General features: G+C 47.6%; 1 protein-coding gene across 1 annotated transcript in view; it reads left to right on the top strand.

Annotated features, from left to right (window-relative positions):
- Window positions 1-18,066, top strand: part of LOC126959051 (kinesin-like protein KIF28P) — a 69,749-nt gene that overhangs the window by 27,029 nt on the left and 24,654 nt on the right. The window contains 5 exon segments of the mRNA XM_050797989.1: window positions 2,077-2,301; window positions 4,660-4,814; window positions 11,798-11,909; window positions 14,310-14,377; window positions 16,630-16,715. Of these exon segments, the coding sequence (XP_050653946.1) occupies window positions 2,077-2,301; window positions 4,660-4,814; window positions 11,798-11,909; window positions 14,310-14,377; window positions 16,630-16,715 (646 nt within the window).

Raw genomic sequence — 18,066 nt, 5'->3', positions numbered from 1 at the left:
TGCCAGCATCTGTCCCTGTCAGTCCCTGTACTTCCATTCCATCCAGATACACTTACTTGCCGTTTTTCTAATAAGCCTGATTCAGTCATGTCTTCAGTCTGATATGCCACTTCCTATCATTTCTATCACGGGGGAAATTACAGAAAGGCTTCCTAGCTAAGGCAGAAGTTGTCCCCATTTTGATGTTTTATCTCCGGCACCTTATGTCTGTCATCCTAATTTTGCTTCCCCCAAACTTCAATCTGCGATCTTGCCTGGACTCTAGGACTTAAAGCCACAGACGCTCGAGCTCGGGGAGAGCTTAGAGATCATTTAATCTGTCCTTCTAGAAGGAGAACACTGGTAATGTCAGAGACTTTCCAAAGGTCTCACATGTTGGAGGCAGAACCAGGACTAAGATGCCAGGTCTGATTCTCAGTCCGGGTCGCTCTGCACCACGTAACACAGGCTGCTCCGGCTCGACTGGGACACAGCATGACTCTGCTTTGCCTTCTTAGCAGTGGCTTTGAGAGTAAGGGGACATGGGAATTTCCCTAAGGCCCTGGTGTAAGCATCATCACACAAACCTCCCATAATAAAATCCAAAGAATTACCCAGATTTTCTGTTTGGTTAGGCTGTTGCAAATACTGGGGTTTTGTTTGTTGTTTGTTTTTTTGAGATGGAGTCTCTTCTGTCGCCCAGGCTGGAGTGCAGTGGTGTGTTCTCAGCTCACTGCGATCTCTGCCTCCCGGGTTCAAGTGATTCTCCTGCCGCAGCCTCCTGAGTAGCTGGGACTATAGGTGCCCGCCAACATGCCCGGCTAATTTGTTTTGTATTTTTAGTAGAGATGAGGTTTCACCATCTTGGCCAGACCGGTCTTGAACTCCTGACCTCTAATGATCCACCAGCCTCAGCCTCCCAAAGTGCTGGGATTATAGGCGTGAGCCACCGTGCCTGGCCACAAATACTGTTGAGACTAAGTTTCCCTTGGAAGTAGAGGTCTCAGGGTAGTGGTATTTGTTGTGCCATGACTTAACCTAGGCAGAACGTGTCTTCTGCGCACATTAGGTACTTTGAACATTACTAACTTCCAATTACTTTTATTATTTTTCACTGTTCTTAGTAAAGTAAGACTTCACTACTTTGTAATACAGAATTTAGAAAGAGGCTATGGTGGTTTATTTTTATATTATCTGCAAAGGAGTTGCTAATGAAATAGAGTTAATGAGATTGCCAGGAGAATATTTGTGTTAATAAGAGAACAATGTGTTCAAGTGCAAAAACTTCAGAAGCACCTATTTATAGACAGACCGCTGTGGACACCTACTCACACACCTCATCATGCTGCAAAGGCAGCTTCCCCGGCCCCCGGAGCAGTGAACTAAGTGTCAGGTGTGAGCCCAGCTCCAGCTGCACTGTGCATGCAATGCTCATCGCGCATGCTCTGTGTCAGGAACTGTGAGGATCCACTGGTAAAAAGACACACACCCTTAGGGAACTCAGTCTGGTTGAGTGGTCTAGGTATATACCTGACAATAATAAAACTGTATTTATAAAAGAAATTTTTTTTTTAACTTAAAAAGAAAAGCTGGCCAGGCACGGTGGCTCACACCTGTAATTCCAGCACTTTGGGAGGCGGAGGCAGGCAGATCACCTGAGGTCAGGAGTTTGATACTAGCCTGGCCCACATGGTAAAACCCTGTCTCTACTAAAAATACAAGAAGTAGCCAGGCATGATGGTGCATGCCTATAACCTGAGCTACTTGGGAGGCTGAGGCAGGAGAATCGCTTGAACCGGGGAGGCGGAGGTTGCGGTGAGCCGAGATCACGCCATTGCACTCCAGCCTGGGCAACCAAAGCAAAACTCTGTCTCCAGTGGAAGCATGCTTCTGACTTCACTAATTACGGCAGTCTTCCTATCCTTTTGCTTGCAATTTCCCTATTTCTTACTTTGCTAAATTATGAAATATCTACAGAAATTTATCCATTCATCCAATAACTATTATTGAGCATCTATATAGGCAGAGATGCAGAAGTGAAGTAAACAACAACCCCTGCCTTCCTGAAGTTTACATTATTTGTTCTATTTTCTATAGATAAGAGATTTACTGTCCAGAACCAAAAAACCTGGTGGGCTCAGAGTAAGGGAAGATCAACAGCTGGGCTTTTACGTGGAAGGCCTGAAGTTGGTGCCCTGTCAGAACTATGCCCAAATTGAAAGGCTGATGGAACAAGGAACAAAAATAAGGACCATGGCTTCGACCAACATGAATGCCAGCAGCAGCCGGTCCCACCTGGTCATCACCGTCCAGTTCAAGCAGGTGAGAGCCGAGTGGACACCACTGTCCCCATCTCCAGAAAACGCCGCTCTGGGAGGAAGGCTCCCCCTGCAGAAGGCTCCCCCTGCGGAAGGCTCCCCCTGGTGGGATCTCCACACAAGGCTGCTCTGCGGAAGGCTCCCCCTGCGGAAGGCTCCCCCTGCGGAAGGCTCCCCCTGGCATAATGGGTTGGTGGGTATTACAGGATCCTGCAGATTTGACCTATGGATGAAGGTGGCTCTTCCAACCACAGCATATAGAGCCAGAAACAGGAAAAGGGGACATGTGTGCCCTTTTCCTGCCTCCCTCCCACCTCAATGGTCACACCCCACCCAGCCTAAGTGAGCCTATCAGAGCCCCAAAGGGCCCCATAGGACTAAGAGCTGTTTTCCCTCAAGTACATTCCAGGGCTTGGAGGAATAAGCTTTGACCCCAATTTGATCAAGGAGCAAATTGTGAAGGTATGAGAGTGTCTCCATGGTTTATCCTGGAGAACTGCATCAGCAACACATCTGTTCATTACCACCGTGAGACCAGCATTCAGACCCACGAGCCTGAGGACTGCCAGGTACTGAAGTACCCTTTCCATGCGTGGATGCATCAAGTTTTTTTTTTTTTTTGAAACGGAGTTTTGCTCTTGTTGCCCAGGCTGGATTGCAATGGCACGATCTCAGCTCACTGCAACCTCCGCCTCCCAGGCTCAAGCGATTCTCCTGCCACAGCCTCCCGAGTAGCTGGGATTACTGGCGTGCACCATCATGCCTAGCTAATTTTGTATTTTTAGTAGAGACGGGGTTTCTCCATGTTGGTCAGGCTGGTCTTGAACTCCCGACCTCAGGTGACCTGCCCACCTTGGCCTCCCAAAGTGCTGGGATTACAGCATGAGCCACCGCGCCCGGCCGCACCAAGTAAGTTCTTAGGAACCAAGCAGTGCATGTAACATTCCACTAACTAGAATCTTAGATCCACTAGAGCCCACTTTGATCCTCCACACCGGTACCTCGGTGGACATCAGAGGGTGATCTCTACAGTGCCACCAGTTTGATCTAGAAATGGCTATTCACAAATCCTGGGTCAATGTTACATGTAGCTATGATCCTACCACCTCTGTCCCCTAAGTCTTAGTACCAGTAATAGAACAGTAATCCATGAAAAGAATCCCATTCTATGCAGGAATAAGGGGAAAGCACGGGACTGTGTTCAAGTCTGGACACCTCTGTTCACCAGCTCTAAGCCTTTGGGAAATAACCTCTGAGCCTCAGTTTCCTCTTCTGTAAGATGAGACGAGATACTCTCCTTGCAGTAACGTCAGGAAGCTTGAAAAAGATATTGCATTTGAAGGAACTTTGTAAACTTTTAAGTACTATTCATTTGATTTCACAATGTTAGTAAAATTCACCACCTTTATATATGGTTTGCCCTGATATTTTTTTAACTTGGTATTTTAGGGGCAAGTGAAGAAATGAGCTAGGAAAAAAGGAGTGAAGAGAGTTAGCACCGTACTCTGTATATTGGGATCAGTAGTGATATTAACACCTGATATTGTGTGCCAGGTGTGTGCTACAACCATCACCTCTATGATATTTAACCCTCATAACATCTCAGGAATGTGTTCCTATCACTGGTTTGCCACTGTGAAAGTTGAAACTCTGAAAAGATAAGTCGTTTGCACAAAGTCACGGAGGCTGCAAAGGAATCTGTAGGATCCTGAAGTACATGTTCTTTCCACATGACCACACAGTCCTGAAGAGCTACTTATTTTGCAGATTTCACAGTGATTTATATTAAGAATTTATTGGTCATAGAAATAATGGAGCACTAATCGGTATCTAGCGTTTTACTGGAAAGGAGATTTACAGAATGGGAAGAGGAGACTGAGATATTTTATTGTAAAATGTTATTGTAGGGAATGGCATTTTATGTTGCAGATTTTGTTTTTTCAGACTGAAATACAATGAAAACAACCATTTAAGGCCAGGCGCGGTGGCTCACGCCTGTAATTCCAGCACTTTGGGAGGTTGAGGTGGGTGGATCGCTTGAGGTCAGGAGTTTGAGACCAGCCTGTACAATATGGTGAAACCCCATCTCTACTAAGGATACGAAAATTAGCCAGCTGTGGTGGCAGGTGCCTGTAGTCTCAGCTACTCAGGAGGCTGAGGCAGGAGAATCACTTGAACCTGGGAGGTGGAGGTTGCAGTGAGCCAAGATCATGCCACTGCACTCCAGCCTGGGAGACTGGGAGACAGAGCAAGACTGTTTCAAAAAAAAAAAAAAAACCACTTTACATGTCAAGGGGAGTGCCCGCCCATGCAGCCTGCCCCTCCCTGATACTGTGGCATGACCTGTGATGCTTTTCTCCAGGTTTTCCTAGAAAGAGACCTCACCAAACAATCCAGCATTAATTTGGTGGACCTTGCAGGAAGTGAGAGGCAGAAATCTTCAGGATCTGAAGGAGACAGACTGAGGGAAGGATCACGCGTTAACTTAAGTTTAACCAATTTGGGAAATGTTATCAGGTAAATCATCAGTGGACCGGTATTTGTGTTATAAAAACGACCTCAGGTATGAAAAACTGGACTAATGATAACCCTTGGTGCATGATCCGCTGGTGTCACTGGCTCATGCCTGGGTGGCCTCCATATTTTATTTTAAACCAATTACTTTATTTTTAAATAGAGTAACACCAATACAACTGCCATCCAACCCAAGAATTGTTGGTGTTCCTCTCCTATGCTCCCCTTGGAGGTAACCATCATCTTGAATTTTATGTTCTCTCCCCGCTAAGCTCTCTCCTTCCTAGTTTTATCACATGTGAATATTATTGTTTAGTAACTCTCATTTCTGAACTTTATAAAAAGGGTGAAATTCCATTTTGTCTTCTGGAACTTTAAAAACTTTTCTCATTAAGGTGTAAACTACAGCCGGGCGCGCGCGGCTCAAGCCTGTAATCCCAGCACTTTGGGAGGCCGAGACGGGCGGATCACGAGGTCAGGAGATCGAGACCATCCTGGCTAACACGGTGAAACCCCGTCTCTACTAAAAAATACAAAAAACTAGCCGGGCGAGGTGGCGGGCGCTTGTAGTCCCAGCTACTCGGGAGGCTGAGGCAGGAGAATGGCGTAAACCCGGGAGGCGGAGCTTGCAGTGAGCTGAGATCCGGCCACTGCACTCCAGCCTGGGTGACAGAGCGAGACTCCGTCTCAAAAAAAAAAAAAAAAAAAAAAAAAAAAAAAAAAAAAAAGGTGTAAACTACAGTAAAGTACACAAATCCTACGCGTTCAGCACATAAGTTTTTATAGATGTATATACCTCCGTCATTATCATCCAGATCAGAGTATAACACATTTCCAAAACCCACACAGCTCTTCATACTCCCTCCCGGTTGACACTCCCACCAGAAGAAATGGACCTTTGTCATTGTGGATTAGATTTGCCTAATTGTAGTGATTTTCGTATAAATGCAATCATTTTTATGAGGTCACCGACTTAACCATCTGGCTTCTTTCACCAAGGATTGCATCTATGATATTAATCAAAGTTGTTTCATGTACCAGTTATTATTTTCATTGTTATGCAATATATCAATGTGTGAATATCTCATAATTTACTTATCCATTCTCCAATTGAGGGGCATTTAGCTTATTTCCAGGTTTGGGCTGTTATAAAGTTGCTGTGAATGTTTTTATACGTGTATTTTGGGGAAAATAGTCACTCATTTCTCTCGGGTATGTAGGCAGGAGTAGGACTGCAAGGACTTGCTTTTAGACTCAACGGTATTAACAGTATCTATCCACATGATGCTGTACCTAGAGTGAGTTTTCCATTCTTTCACTGAACATTGTCTATGAGATTCTTCCACGTTGTTGTGTGGAGCAATCGTTGTTTTTCATTGTTGCATAGGATTCTGCTGTGGGAATATGCCACAATTTATTCATTCCCTGACTGGCATTTTGATTGTCCCCAGTTTGTTTTTTGCTATTATAAGTAGTGCTATTATGAGCATTCCTGTGCAAATCATTGGGTATTAACACAGTCATGCATCGCTTAACAATGGGGATATCGGCCGGACATGGTGGCTCACGCCTGTAATCCCAGCACTTTGGGAGGCCAAGGCAGGCGGATCACCTGAGGTCAGGAGTTCAAGACCAGCCTGACTAACATGGAGAAACCCTGTCTCTGCTAAAAATACAAAATTAGCTGGGCATGGTGGTACATGCCTATAATCCCAGCTACTCGGGAGGCTGAGGCAGGAGAATCACTTGAACCCGGGAGGTGGAGGTTGCAGTGAGCCGAGATGGCACCATTGTACTCCAGCCTGGGTGACAAGAGTGAAACACAGTGTCAAAACAAAACAAAACAAAAAAACGCAACAACAACAAAAAAACAATGGCAATATGGAGGCCAGCGTGGGTGGATTACTTGAGCCAAGGAAGTTGAGACCACCATGGGTAACGTGGCAAAACCTCATCTCAAAAAATTTTTTTAAATTAGCCAGACGTGGTGGTGCCTGCCTGTAATCCCAGTTACTCAGGAGGCTGAGGTGGGAGGATCACTGGAGTCCAGGAAGCAGAGGTTGCAGTGAGCTCTGATTATGCCACTGCACTCCAGGCTGGGTGACACAGTGAGGCCCTGGCTCAAAACAAAACAAAACTGACAAAAATCCAGTGGGGATATGTTCTCAGAAATGCATCAGTAGGCAATTTTGTTGTGTAAACATCATAGAGTGTACTTACACAGACCTCGATGGGATGGTGTTGCCTGCAGAGCACCAGGCTCTTTGTTATAAAAGATTGCTCCCAGCTGTGCTTATACTGCAGTACAGCATGTAACTGGGCTGAATGTCGCAGGCAACTGTAACATAACAGTAAGTACTTGTGGCCGGGCGCGGTGGCTCAAGCCTGTAATCCCAGCACTTTGGGAGGCCGAGACGGGTGGATCACGAGGTCAGGAGATCGAGACCATCCTGGCTAACACGGTGAAACCCCGTCTCTACTAAAAATACAAAAAACTAGCCGGGCGAGGTGGCGGGCGCCTATAGTCCCAGCTATTCCGGAGGCTGAGGCAGGAGAATGGCGTGAACCCGGGAGGCGGAGCTTGCAGTGAGCTGAGATCTGGCCACTGTACTCCAGCCTGGGCGACGGAGCGAGACTCCGTCTCAAAAAAAAAAAAAAAAAAAAAAAAACAGTAAGTACTTGTATATCTAAACATAGAAAAGATACGGTAAAAATATGGTGGTTTCATCACTGCTGTGTGTATAGTCTGTGGTTGACCACCACACGGTTATGGGATGTGTGACTGTATTAAAGTTTGCATATAGACAAATAACTAAAATTGTTGGGTTCTAAGGTATATGAATACCCAATTTTGAAAGATGTTAACAGACTTTTCCAAAATAGTTGGACCAATTTAATTCCCAGCAGCAATGTATTAGATATCGGATTGATCTACATCTTTTCTAAGACTTGGTATTATCAGATTTCTTTATATTTACCAATTAAGTTGGTGCAAATAAATCTTACTATGGTCTTGATGTTCCTGGTTACTAATGAGTTTAAGCATCTTGATATGCTTCTTAGCAATGTACTTCCTCTTGCAATGCCTGTTACTTTTTTTTTTTCTATCATTCTCTTGAGTTATTGCCTTTGTATTGACTTGTAGGCATTCTTTACAGATTTATTATTCTTTTCTCAGGTAAATGTATTAAAAGTATCTCTCCCAGTTAACTTGTCTTTCCACTTTAAGGTGTTTGTTGATGAGCAGAAGTTATGGTTATGGTTTATGTTTTGCATTTGTTTCCTGTTTAAGAAAATTAGAAGGCCGGGCCCGGTGGCTCAAGCCTGTAATCCCAGCACTTTGGGAGGCCGAGACGGGCGGATCACGAGGTCAAGAGATAGAGACCATCCTGGCTAACACGGCGAAACCCTGTCTCTACTAAAAATATTAAAAAATTAGCCGGGCGAGGTGGGGGCGCCTGTAGTCCCAGCTACTCAGGAGGCTGAGGCAGGAGAATGGGGTAAACTCGGGACACAGAGCTTGCAGTGAGCCGAGATCCGGCCATTGCACTCCAGCTTGGGTGACAGAGCGAGACTCCATCTCAAAAAAAAAAAAAAGAAAATTAGAGTTAGAAAGGTAACTACCTGTATTACATTTAAGTTCCTATCCATCCTGAGTTGATTTCTGTGTATGATGTAAGGTAGGCATGCTTTCCATCCTTTTTCCTTATAGATTACCAATCTTTCCAGTTCCATGTGTTGAGTAGTCCCTCCTTCCCCCAATGATTGTCTATGCTACCTCTGTCATATCAAAGCTCGATATATGCTTTTCACTTTTTTTTTTTTTTTTTTTTTGAGACAGAGTCTTGCTCTGTCACCCAGACTGGAGTGCAATGGTGTGAACTCCACTCACTACAACCTCTGCCTTCCAAGCTCAAGCGACATTCCTGCCTCAGCCTTCTGAGTAGCTGGGATTACAGCGCACACCACCATGCCCAGCTAATTTTTGTAGCTTTTGTAGAGATGGGGTTTCACCACGTTGCCTAGGTTGGTCTCGAACTCCTGAGCTCAAGTGATTCTCCCTCCTCGGCCTGCCAAAGTGCTGGGATTACAGGTGTGAGCCACTGTGCCCGGCCAATGTAGACTTAACTCTGTTTCTTGGCTCTTAAATCTGTGGTCAAAGTCTAAATGTAATAAATCCTCCTGGATAATACAAGAATCTTCATCCTACATGTGACAGTTACATATTTTTTTCTTTGTTATGTATTTCAATTCTTCCTTCACCCCAAAAGACATTGTCACTATTTTACACAGTGTTCATTCACGTTTATCTTTTAAAATGTTCTCATTCTTATACCTCAGAGCTGCTCTCTCAGGTCAGTTTCCTTCTGGTTGAAGTGTATTATTTAGGGTTTCCTCTAGTGATGATCTGCTGGTGGCAGTCTGTTTTTGTTAGGTTGAAATATCTTTATTTTTACCTCATTCTTTTATTTTTTTTGAGACAGGGTCTCACTCTGTCACCCAAGCTGGAGTGCAGTGGCACAATCACAGCTCACTCCAGCCTCCACACCCCCAGGCTCAAGCAATCCTCCCACCTCAGCCTCCCAGGTAGTTGGAACCATAGGCACATTCCACCACATCCAGATAATTTTTGTATTTTTTTGTAGAGACAGGGTTTCTCCATGGTGCCCAGGCTGGTCTCGAACTCCTAAGCTCAAGCTATGCTCCCACCTTGGTCTCCCAGAGTGCTGGGATTACAAATGTGAGCCACTGCACCCAGCCACCTCATTCTTAAAAAGACATTTTTGCTGGGTATGGAATTTTAGATGGGTAGTATTTTCTTTCTGCACAGAAAGCATTTTCCTATTGTCAACCAGTTATCTAACTGCTTTTTCTTGAAGACAATCTGTCTTTTATCCCCTAGCTGCTTTTAAGCTTTTCTCTTTATTTTTAGTGTTCTCCAGCTTCACTATGTTGTTGCATCTGAGTGTAAACCTATTTCTTTTCCTCCTCTTTGGAATCCCTTGGGGCCCTCATGACTTTATGGAGTAGTGATTTTTTTTTTTTTTTTTTTGAGACAGAGTCTGCCCAGGCTGGAATGCAATGGCACAATCTTGGCTCACTGCAACCTCCGCCTCCTGGGTTCAAAGGATTCTCCTGCCTCAGCCTCCTGAGTAGCTGGGACTATCGGTGTGCACCACCACACCCAGCTAATTTTTTTGTATTTTTAGTAGAGATGGGGTTTCACCATGTGGGCCAGGCTGGTCTCGAACTCCTGACCTCGTGATCTGCCCACTTTGGCCTCCCAAAGTGCTGGGATTACAGATGTGAGCCACAGCATCCAGCCAGAGTAGTGATTTTCATCAGTTCTGGGAAATCCTCAGCCACTATCTCTCACCTATCACCTCCCTTTTTTTTTTTTGAGACGGAGTTTTGCTCTTGTCGCCTACGCTGGAGTGCAGTGGCGTGATCTCAGCTCACTGCAACCTCCACCTCCCTGGTTCAAGCAATTCTCCACCCTCAGCCTCTGGAGTAGCTGGGATTACAGGCACCTGCCACCGCACCCGGCTATTTTCTGTATTTTTAGTAGAGATGGGGTTTCACCATGTTGGCCAGGCTGGTCTCGAACTCCTGACCTACGGTGATCCGCCCGCCTCGGCCTCCCAAAGTGTTGAGATTACAGGCGTGAGCCACCGCACCTGGCCTTAAGTGGTTCTTTTCATTGTATTTCAGACTGAAAAAACGTGAAGTCTGCAACATAAAATGCCATTCCCTACAATGATGTTTTACAATAAAATATCTGTCTCCTCTTCCAGCTTTAGCTCCCATTTCTTCCTCGCTTCTAGGACTTCAGTTAGACTACTTGGGGGATCTAACTCTGTCCTCTGTGGCTCCTAAACTCCCTCTCTTGTTTCTCATCTGTGTCACTGGGCTGCAATCGGAATAATTTATTCAGAACTATTCAGTTCACTAATTCCAACTAGGCAGTGTCTAATTTGCTGTTAAACTTATCCATCATGTTTTTAATTATTATATTTCTTCCTTCCTAAAAAAAAATCGTTTTGTTTCTTTTTCGAATCTGCTAGATGAATTTTATAGGTTTCCATTTGTGGTTGTAATTTTTTTCTTTTTCTTTTTACTTTTTTTTTTTTTTTTTTTGAGACAATCTGTTACCCAGGCAGTGGTGCCATCTCTGCTCACCTCAACCTCCACCTCCTGGTTTCAAGCAGTTCTCCTGCCTCAGCCTTCCGACTAGCTGGGATTACAGGTGCCCCCAACACACCTGGCTAATGTTTGTATTTTTAATATAGACAGGGTTTCGCGTGTTGGCCAGGCTGGTCTTGAACTCCTGACCACAAGTGATCTGCCCACCTCGGCCTCCCAAAGTACTGGGATTACAGGATTATAGGCTGAGCCACCGTGCCCGGCCGGTTTGTGGTTGTAATTTCTCACAGGCGGGATCTCCCTGCATGCTTCCCCATTCTCTTCAGTGCCGACACTGCTTTCTTTGTGGCCACTGGAGCAGGGCAGGTGCTTCTCATTCACTCCTATCCTGAGGCTATAGTCAGATGAGGTCCTAACTTTATGGGATCTTAAGGCAGCATGAGAGAGGCAAGAAAAGGCCCTAAAACTACCCTGCACACCTATCTGCACACTGCCAGGCCTGGCACCTCCTTCCTTGAACTGCAGCTCCTCCTCTGCACACAAACTTACAGTAACCTGCAGGCTCTTCGGGTTTTCCTCGCAGCTTTGGGTGGTTTGTTCCTCAGACCTGGGCCTCCTCCTCTAGGTTATGGCTTCTCCAGGGCTGATTTTGGAGGAGTCAGGCCGGTGTTTAGCTAGATTACTCCAGCACTGACGACAGAAGGCATCTCCACTATTGGATATAGTCATCAGGCTTATGGGGCCAAAGAGGGGATTTGAGAGCTGTGTCCGATGTATCCCAAAGGAAGGCGGATTTCTTCTTGAGGCATTCTTTTTCTGTCTTGCATTTCTTTTTCTTCCAGTGCTCTGGCTGATGCGGCCGTGGGGAAGAAGGTCTTGCACGTTCCATACAGAGATTCTGTTTTGACCAAACTGCTCCAGTCAGCTCTGGGCGGGAACAGCAGAACCGCTCTGGTAAAATACCTTTCTTACAACGTTTTACACTGATTCTGCTATTGTAGTTGTTATTGTTGTTGCTGTTGGGATTAAAATTATTCCCAACACACCTGTAATATAATACAGTACTTCGCATTGACCTAGCCTAGCAATTTTTAAAAATTTTTTAGACGGAGTCTCACTGTGTCAACCAGGCTGGAGTGCCGTGCAAGCTCGGCTCACTGTAAGCTCCACCTCCTGGGTTCAAGTGATTTTCCTTCCTCAGCCTCCCGAGTAGCCGGAGCTACAGGCATGCACCATCGCACCTGGCTTTTTTTTTTTTTTAAATTTTTAGTAATGAGTTGATGTTAGTAGAGACGAGTTGTTGGCCAGGCTTGAACTCCTGATCTCAGGTGATCTGCCTTTCTCGACCTCTCAAAGTTCTGGGGTTACAGGCATGAGCCACTGTACCTGGCCTTGTTTTGTTTCCCCCTCAGGACTAACAAATGATGACCTACCATTATCTCGTAACTTCTGGTCCTCTAGTACAATGTCCAATGTTTCTATATTACTAATTTTTAAATTTATTCTTTTCTGTAGTTTAAGTTCTCTACAAGGAATACACGCTACTTTTATTATCAGGAAAAAAACTAGTACAATTAAAAAAAAATAACTAGCAATGTCATGTTATTCTAAGTTAGCAGAGTCATTCCCCGGCAAGGCTGGAAATCAGTGTGACTGTGTTTCTTCAGCCTGGAGAGTAGCTGCACCCGTGTTATCTCAGCAAAGGCTCTGGAATCTCATTATCGAATGTTCGCCAAGTGGGCACAGCGTGGAATGTGTTAAAATCAGGACTCTGCTCTTCAGCTTCAGCTGCAGGGAGGGACAAAATGTGGTGAACTCTGCCCCCAGCCCAGTGCTGGCCTCCACTCTGCTGCCTGCTTAGGAGAGAAATGCTCCCTGTCGGGACCAGTTACATGCATTTCTCTCCAAAATCCACAGTAAAACACACCCTTACTCTTGATCACTTAATCCTGTTTTCAATACTTCATTTTAAAGTTTTTCTGGTTGTCAGTTACCTGTGGGTCTCAATGGGACATCCCCCCAAAAACCTGGGACACAAGAAGGCACGTAAGATGCTCTCTGAACGTTAACCTACAAGATTCAACCTAGCGGGTCTCAGCAGATGTGTGCAAAGCCACTGAGACCCGCAGCACGACGCCCGGACCTGCGAGACTTGACAGGGGCTGCCTGATGGCAGTGCAGTGCTTTGACAAAGGAGCGTGCTCGGGAGAGGCCGTGGGTGGCATCCTTCATCTCGGGAACCTGCAAGCTTTAACAAAGGAGCGTGCTCTGGAGAGGCCGTGGGTGGCATCCTTCATCTCAAGAAGCAAAAAGAACAGAGGACCTGCAAGGTCAACAGCCAAGCTGTCCAGTCTCTATGGCGCCAATCCCAGTTTTAGCACGAGTGTCTCACAGCCTTAATTTTTAGTGGTGATAATAAAAATCCACCTGAAAATATTGCCATGATGATTAAATGAGACGACATAAACGAACAAGCTTTATAGCTGTGAAGTTAGACAAACGTAGATAATCACTTCCCGGGCTCCCAGTACTCTGGGTCACGGGCCTCCCGGCCCACAGAGGATGTGCTGCTACATAGCAGCTGCCACAGCCACCCTCAGCCACCCTCCACAGCCACCCTCAGTGATCTGCCCACCCAATCATCACAAAGTTTGCTTCTGATTTGAAAACTTTTCTGAATTCTGGAACAATCAATCCAAAGTCAAGGCCGGGCACAATGGCTCATACCTCTAATCCCAGCACTTTGGGAGACCGAGGTGGGCATATCCCTTGAGCCCAGGAGTTCAATGCCAGCCTGGGCAACATAGGGAGATCCTGTCTGTACAAAGAACACAAAAATTAGCTGAGTGTGGTGGTGCATGTCTGTAGTCCCAGCTACTCTGGAGGCTGAGGCAGGAGGACCACCTGAGCCCAAGAAGTCGAGGCTGTGAACCATGATTGCTCCACCATACTCCAGCCAGGGTGACAGAGTGAGACCCTGTCTCAAAAAAATATAAGTATAAATAAAGTCAACAGCCAGACTTGAAACCATACAAGTGGCTGTCAGGAAATGAGCAAGGTATCTGAGGCTAACATTCAACCGTCACTCAAGCCCCTGAGGGAGTCCACAGAGGACTCAGTCCTGAGGGCGGCCAGTCCCGCGACTGGCAGCACAGGTATGAGTTAGGCAGGGGTAGGTTCGAGCCCCAGCTTAGCAAGTGGCCTCAGGCATTCCTCTAAGCCTCCATTTCTAAACTGTAAAATTGGAACAATATCACAAATTACAAGATGCCAAACTGTTCTGTGAATATGAGCTGCTTTAGTAACAATCAATTCCTCTATTAGTAACAAAGTCTGAACGGGATGTTTTTACAGATTGCGGCCGTAAGTCCAGCTGACATCTGCTACGAGGAAACTTTATCAACACTAAGATACGCGGAAAGGTACGTCTGAGTATTTATCATCCATGGTGGTTCTACGTTCTAAATCTAGCAAAGTCTTAGTGCTCTTAGACGGCAGGGGTTGGCACTGGGAAGGGGGTCCGGGAGGAGAAGGAAACGATGTGAGAGAGAGGAATGAAAGGAACTAAAACACAAGGGGAAAGAATGGAGACCTGGAGCCTCGGGGCAGGGCTGTGTCGCTGGGTCCTGGATGGGAGCAGAGATGGGGGCTCAGGGATGGGGGCGGCGCGGATGCCAATCCTGACGTGATTGGCCTGATCTGTCCCTGTGTTTTCCTGCCGAATAGCACGGCTGTTTCACAGCTTTCTCCTTCGGTTGCACAGGGCACGGGTAGAGAATGGTGCCAGGCAGGGGATTTTTGTGCTAATGACAAATGAAGATGAGCTCTGTGAGCGACAGCTTCTTGGTCAGAGCCACTCGCGGGGCCGCCCTGCAGCCCCTGCGCAGACCAGCTCTCCACACTGTCAGTTACCGTACTTCCCAGGGCCCACACCGCACACTGCAGTCTGGAGGTGGCCTGATGGCCACAGGAGTCACCGGGCCAGGGGGGGGGCTGTCACTGCCAGGTTCCTTCCCACCCACCTGGCTGGGAGACAGGCCCACTCGGTCAGCACTACGGGAGGCTGCCACCAAGCCGAGTTCCTGCCCCTCGGCCTCTGCAGCTCCTTCCAAGCCTGCTCTCCTGAACCTTCTAAGATAGAGAGGCGTGGGGAGAGGGGAGTCTGTGGCCAGGTAGGACCCTCCCCACATGCTGCCCTGCTCCTCCTCAGGCGAAGGCCAGCCTTGGGAATCCACCAGAACAGCTCCCCACCGAGTCTGGGCAGGAGCTTGGGACTGTCAGACCCGGTTCTGGGCAGCTGGAGTTGGCACATGAGGTGAAACTGACTTGCCAGCCCTGATATGTCATTCGCCAGGTCTATGGGCTTAGAGGTCAGAGTCTGGCCCTAGCAGCTGTGACCATGGGCAAGAAATAGAACCTCTCCCCCATCCTGTTACCCTGAGCCAGCATTCCTCATTCTCAGCACTGGGGAGAGCTCTGACCGCGGGAGGTAGGTGTGAACTGTGCCCAGCACTGGGGAGAGCTCTGACCGCGGGAGGTAGGTGTGAACTGTGCCCAGCACTGGGGAGAGCTCTGACCGCGGGAGGTAGGTGTGAACTGTGCCCAGCAGAGTTCTGCCTGGTGTGTGAGGGAGGGTGGGGAACTGTGGTCACAACGATGCCACCCAGGAAATGCCTCCCCTTCCGGTCTTTTCTCTGGCCCTCTTCTCAGCACAGGAGCACTTGCATGTTGGTGACAAACGTCTTCCTTCTCATTCTTCACTGCACAGCCTCAGTATTGTCACACCATGAGGCATTTTCCTCCAGCATCTGACACAAGCTCAGGTTTTATTTTTATTTTCTGAGATAGGGTGTCACCCTGTCACCCAGCCTGGGGTACAGCGGCACATGGCATCCTCAACCTCCCAGACTCAAGTGATCCTCCCTCCTCGGCCTCCCAAAGTGCTAGGATTACAGGTGTGAGCCGCCGCGCCCAGTGCAAGCTCGGAGCTTTAGATCGAATTTTGCCTTAAGCGGTATCCAGAACGTTTGTTTTCTCCCTGCTTATCAGGTGCAAATCTGTGGCTCCCAGTCTGTACAGGAGGGACCATGTGATACAGGGGAGAGAGAAAATGGTGCCCACAGCCCGTGGGACTTGTAAACTCTAATTCCATCTCCCCTGTGTGAAATGAAAGGGGTACAGTTACCAGATTTAACAAATAAAAATACAAGGTGCTCAGTTACATTGAAATTTTGGAGAAAAGGAATGTTTTACTGTATATCCCATGCAGTATTTGGGGGTATCTGTTTTCTCTGACAACATTGGGAGGAGCGACCTGGAGCACCTCCGAGGCGCCTCCCAGCCTGGCGCATGCGCAGAGTGGTCCCAGCAGCCTCCAGGCCAGGAGTTATTTCAGCAGCAACAGGGATTGGGCAGGGTCTTAGGTTAACCAAGTCAGCCCAATTGGCTGAGTGTGTTCAGGTCCCAGGACATGTCAGGGGCCGAGGCCTGGCCTGGCTGAGCTGCTCATGTTTATTTGGACTGTGCAGGTGATTCAATCACTTTGGTCTTAATAGTTGAATGGAACCAGACCCGGTGTGGAATCTCAAGTCACCTGGGGCAGGGGGCCTGGGGGTGCTGCTGCTCCGGCAAGGGGCTCCAGGCCTAAGAGTGTGTCCATCTTTGCACATGAAAGGGCTAAAAAGATCCGGAACAAAGCAGTGGTCAACACCTGGACACTGATGAGAGAGTCAAGGGCGGAGAACAGCAAGCTGCTGCCCAGATGTAGACACTCCATAATGTCAGGTAAACCGAGTCAGGGGCCGATGCCCTGAGCAATGGGGGGGTCTGAGCTGGGCTAAGCCTGGGGCCAGGGGTGGAGGGAGCACCTGTATTCGAATCTGAGGGAGTGGTTAGGGCACAGTGGGGGGCACCGGGGCTTTGTCCAGGATATTGTGATTCCATCCTTTAAAAAAAAACTGAGATAAATGTAGACTCATTTGCAGTTGTGAGAAATAGCCCTGAATTTTAAGATGGTCATCTTACTCTCATTTTTATTGACATTTTATTTGGTATTTGAGACAGGGTCCGCTCTGTCACCCGGGCTCGAGTGCAGAGGTGTGATCACTTAGGACAGCCTTACATCTCCTGGGCTCAAGCAATCCTCCTGCCTCGGCTTTGCAAAGTGCTGGGGTTACAGGCGTGAGCCACCGCAACCAGCCTGATTTTTATTTTGAGGTCATTGTTTCTCCCAGGATGTTTTCCCTTACCGGATTTGGACAGTGGCCACCTGATGTCTGCCCGCTGAGGGCTTCCTGCGGCGAGATGACGCCGGGAGCCCATTGAGGGTTGGCCACCTCCTCCAAGACGGAGTTCCATCCTGGCTGTGCATCACAGCCGCCTGGTGACAGGGCTCCCCCCAACCTCATAAACCGGAATCCCAGGCAGCGGTCAGCCCTAAATCCCCCAACCTCATAAACCAGAACGCGGGCAGCCGTTAGCACTAAAGTGTCCCAGGTGATTCCAACATGCGCAATTATCCAGAGCCCCCATGATAGGTGAAGGCCTTCGATTGCAGTTTGGCAGCATAAAGATATATATCGTTTTATGCTTATTAATGATTTAAAATGAGATGGACAAAAAGGTAAAACTACTGGGTGAAATTGGCATGAGCGTCCGGCATCAAAGCAGCAATATCGAATGGGCTCCCTCCCTCCTGGGGGCCCTCGGGTGGTGGCGGGACCTCCTGTACCCCTTGCCCTACCGGTCATGCCAGGCTACCCAAAAGACGTGTGGCTCAGACAGAGGGTGGGCCAGCCCCGAGCCCCACCTGGCCCTTCCCAGGCACACGACCGGACTCGCTGAGGCTTCAACCTCAACAAAGCGCTCCCTAAATCAGAATCAGCGCACACGTGTGTGTGGCTGGCCTGGGCCTGGCTCTGCCTGTCGCAAATCTCTGTACCATCAAAACCTGACGTGCCAGATGTGGACCTACACGTAACCCGTAACCCCCACTGCTCTCCAGCACAGACACGGACTACGTGGAAAACAGTGTAATCCTATGAATCTTCCCGAATCCCCCCACCCCATGGGAGTTCCCCGTAGCAAGAAATCACGTGAAACGCCCTCACAA

This window comes from Macaca thibetana, chromosome 1, assembly GCF_024542745.1.
Source record: "Macaca thibetana thibetana isolate TM-01 chromosome 1, ASM2454274v1, whole genome shotgun sequence".
NCBI lineage: Eukaryota > Metazoa > Chordata > Mammalia > Primates > Cercopithecidae > Macaca > Macaca thibetana.
The sequence above is the reverse complement of the archived record's forward strand: the minus strand, read 5'-3'. Positions and strand labels throughout refer to the sequence as shown.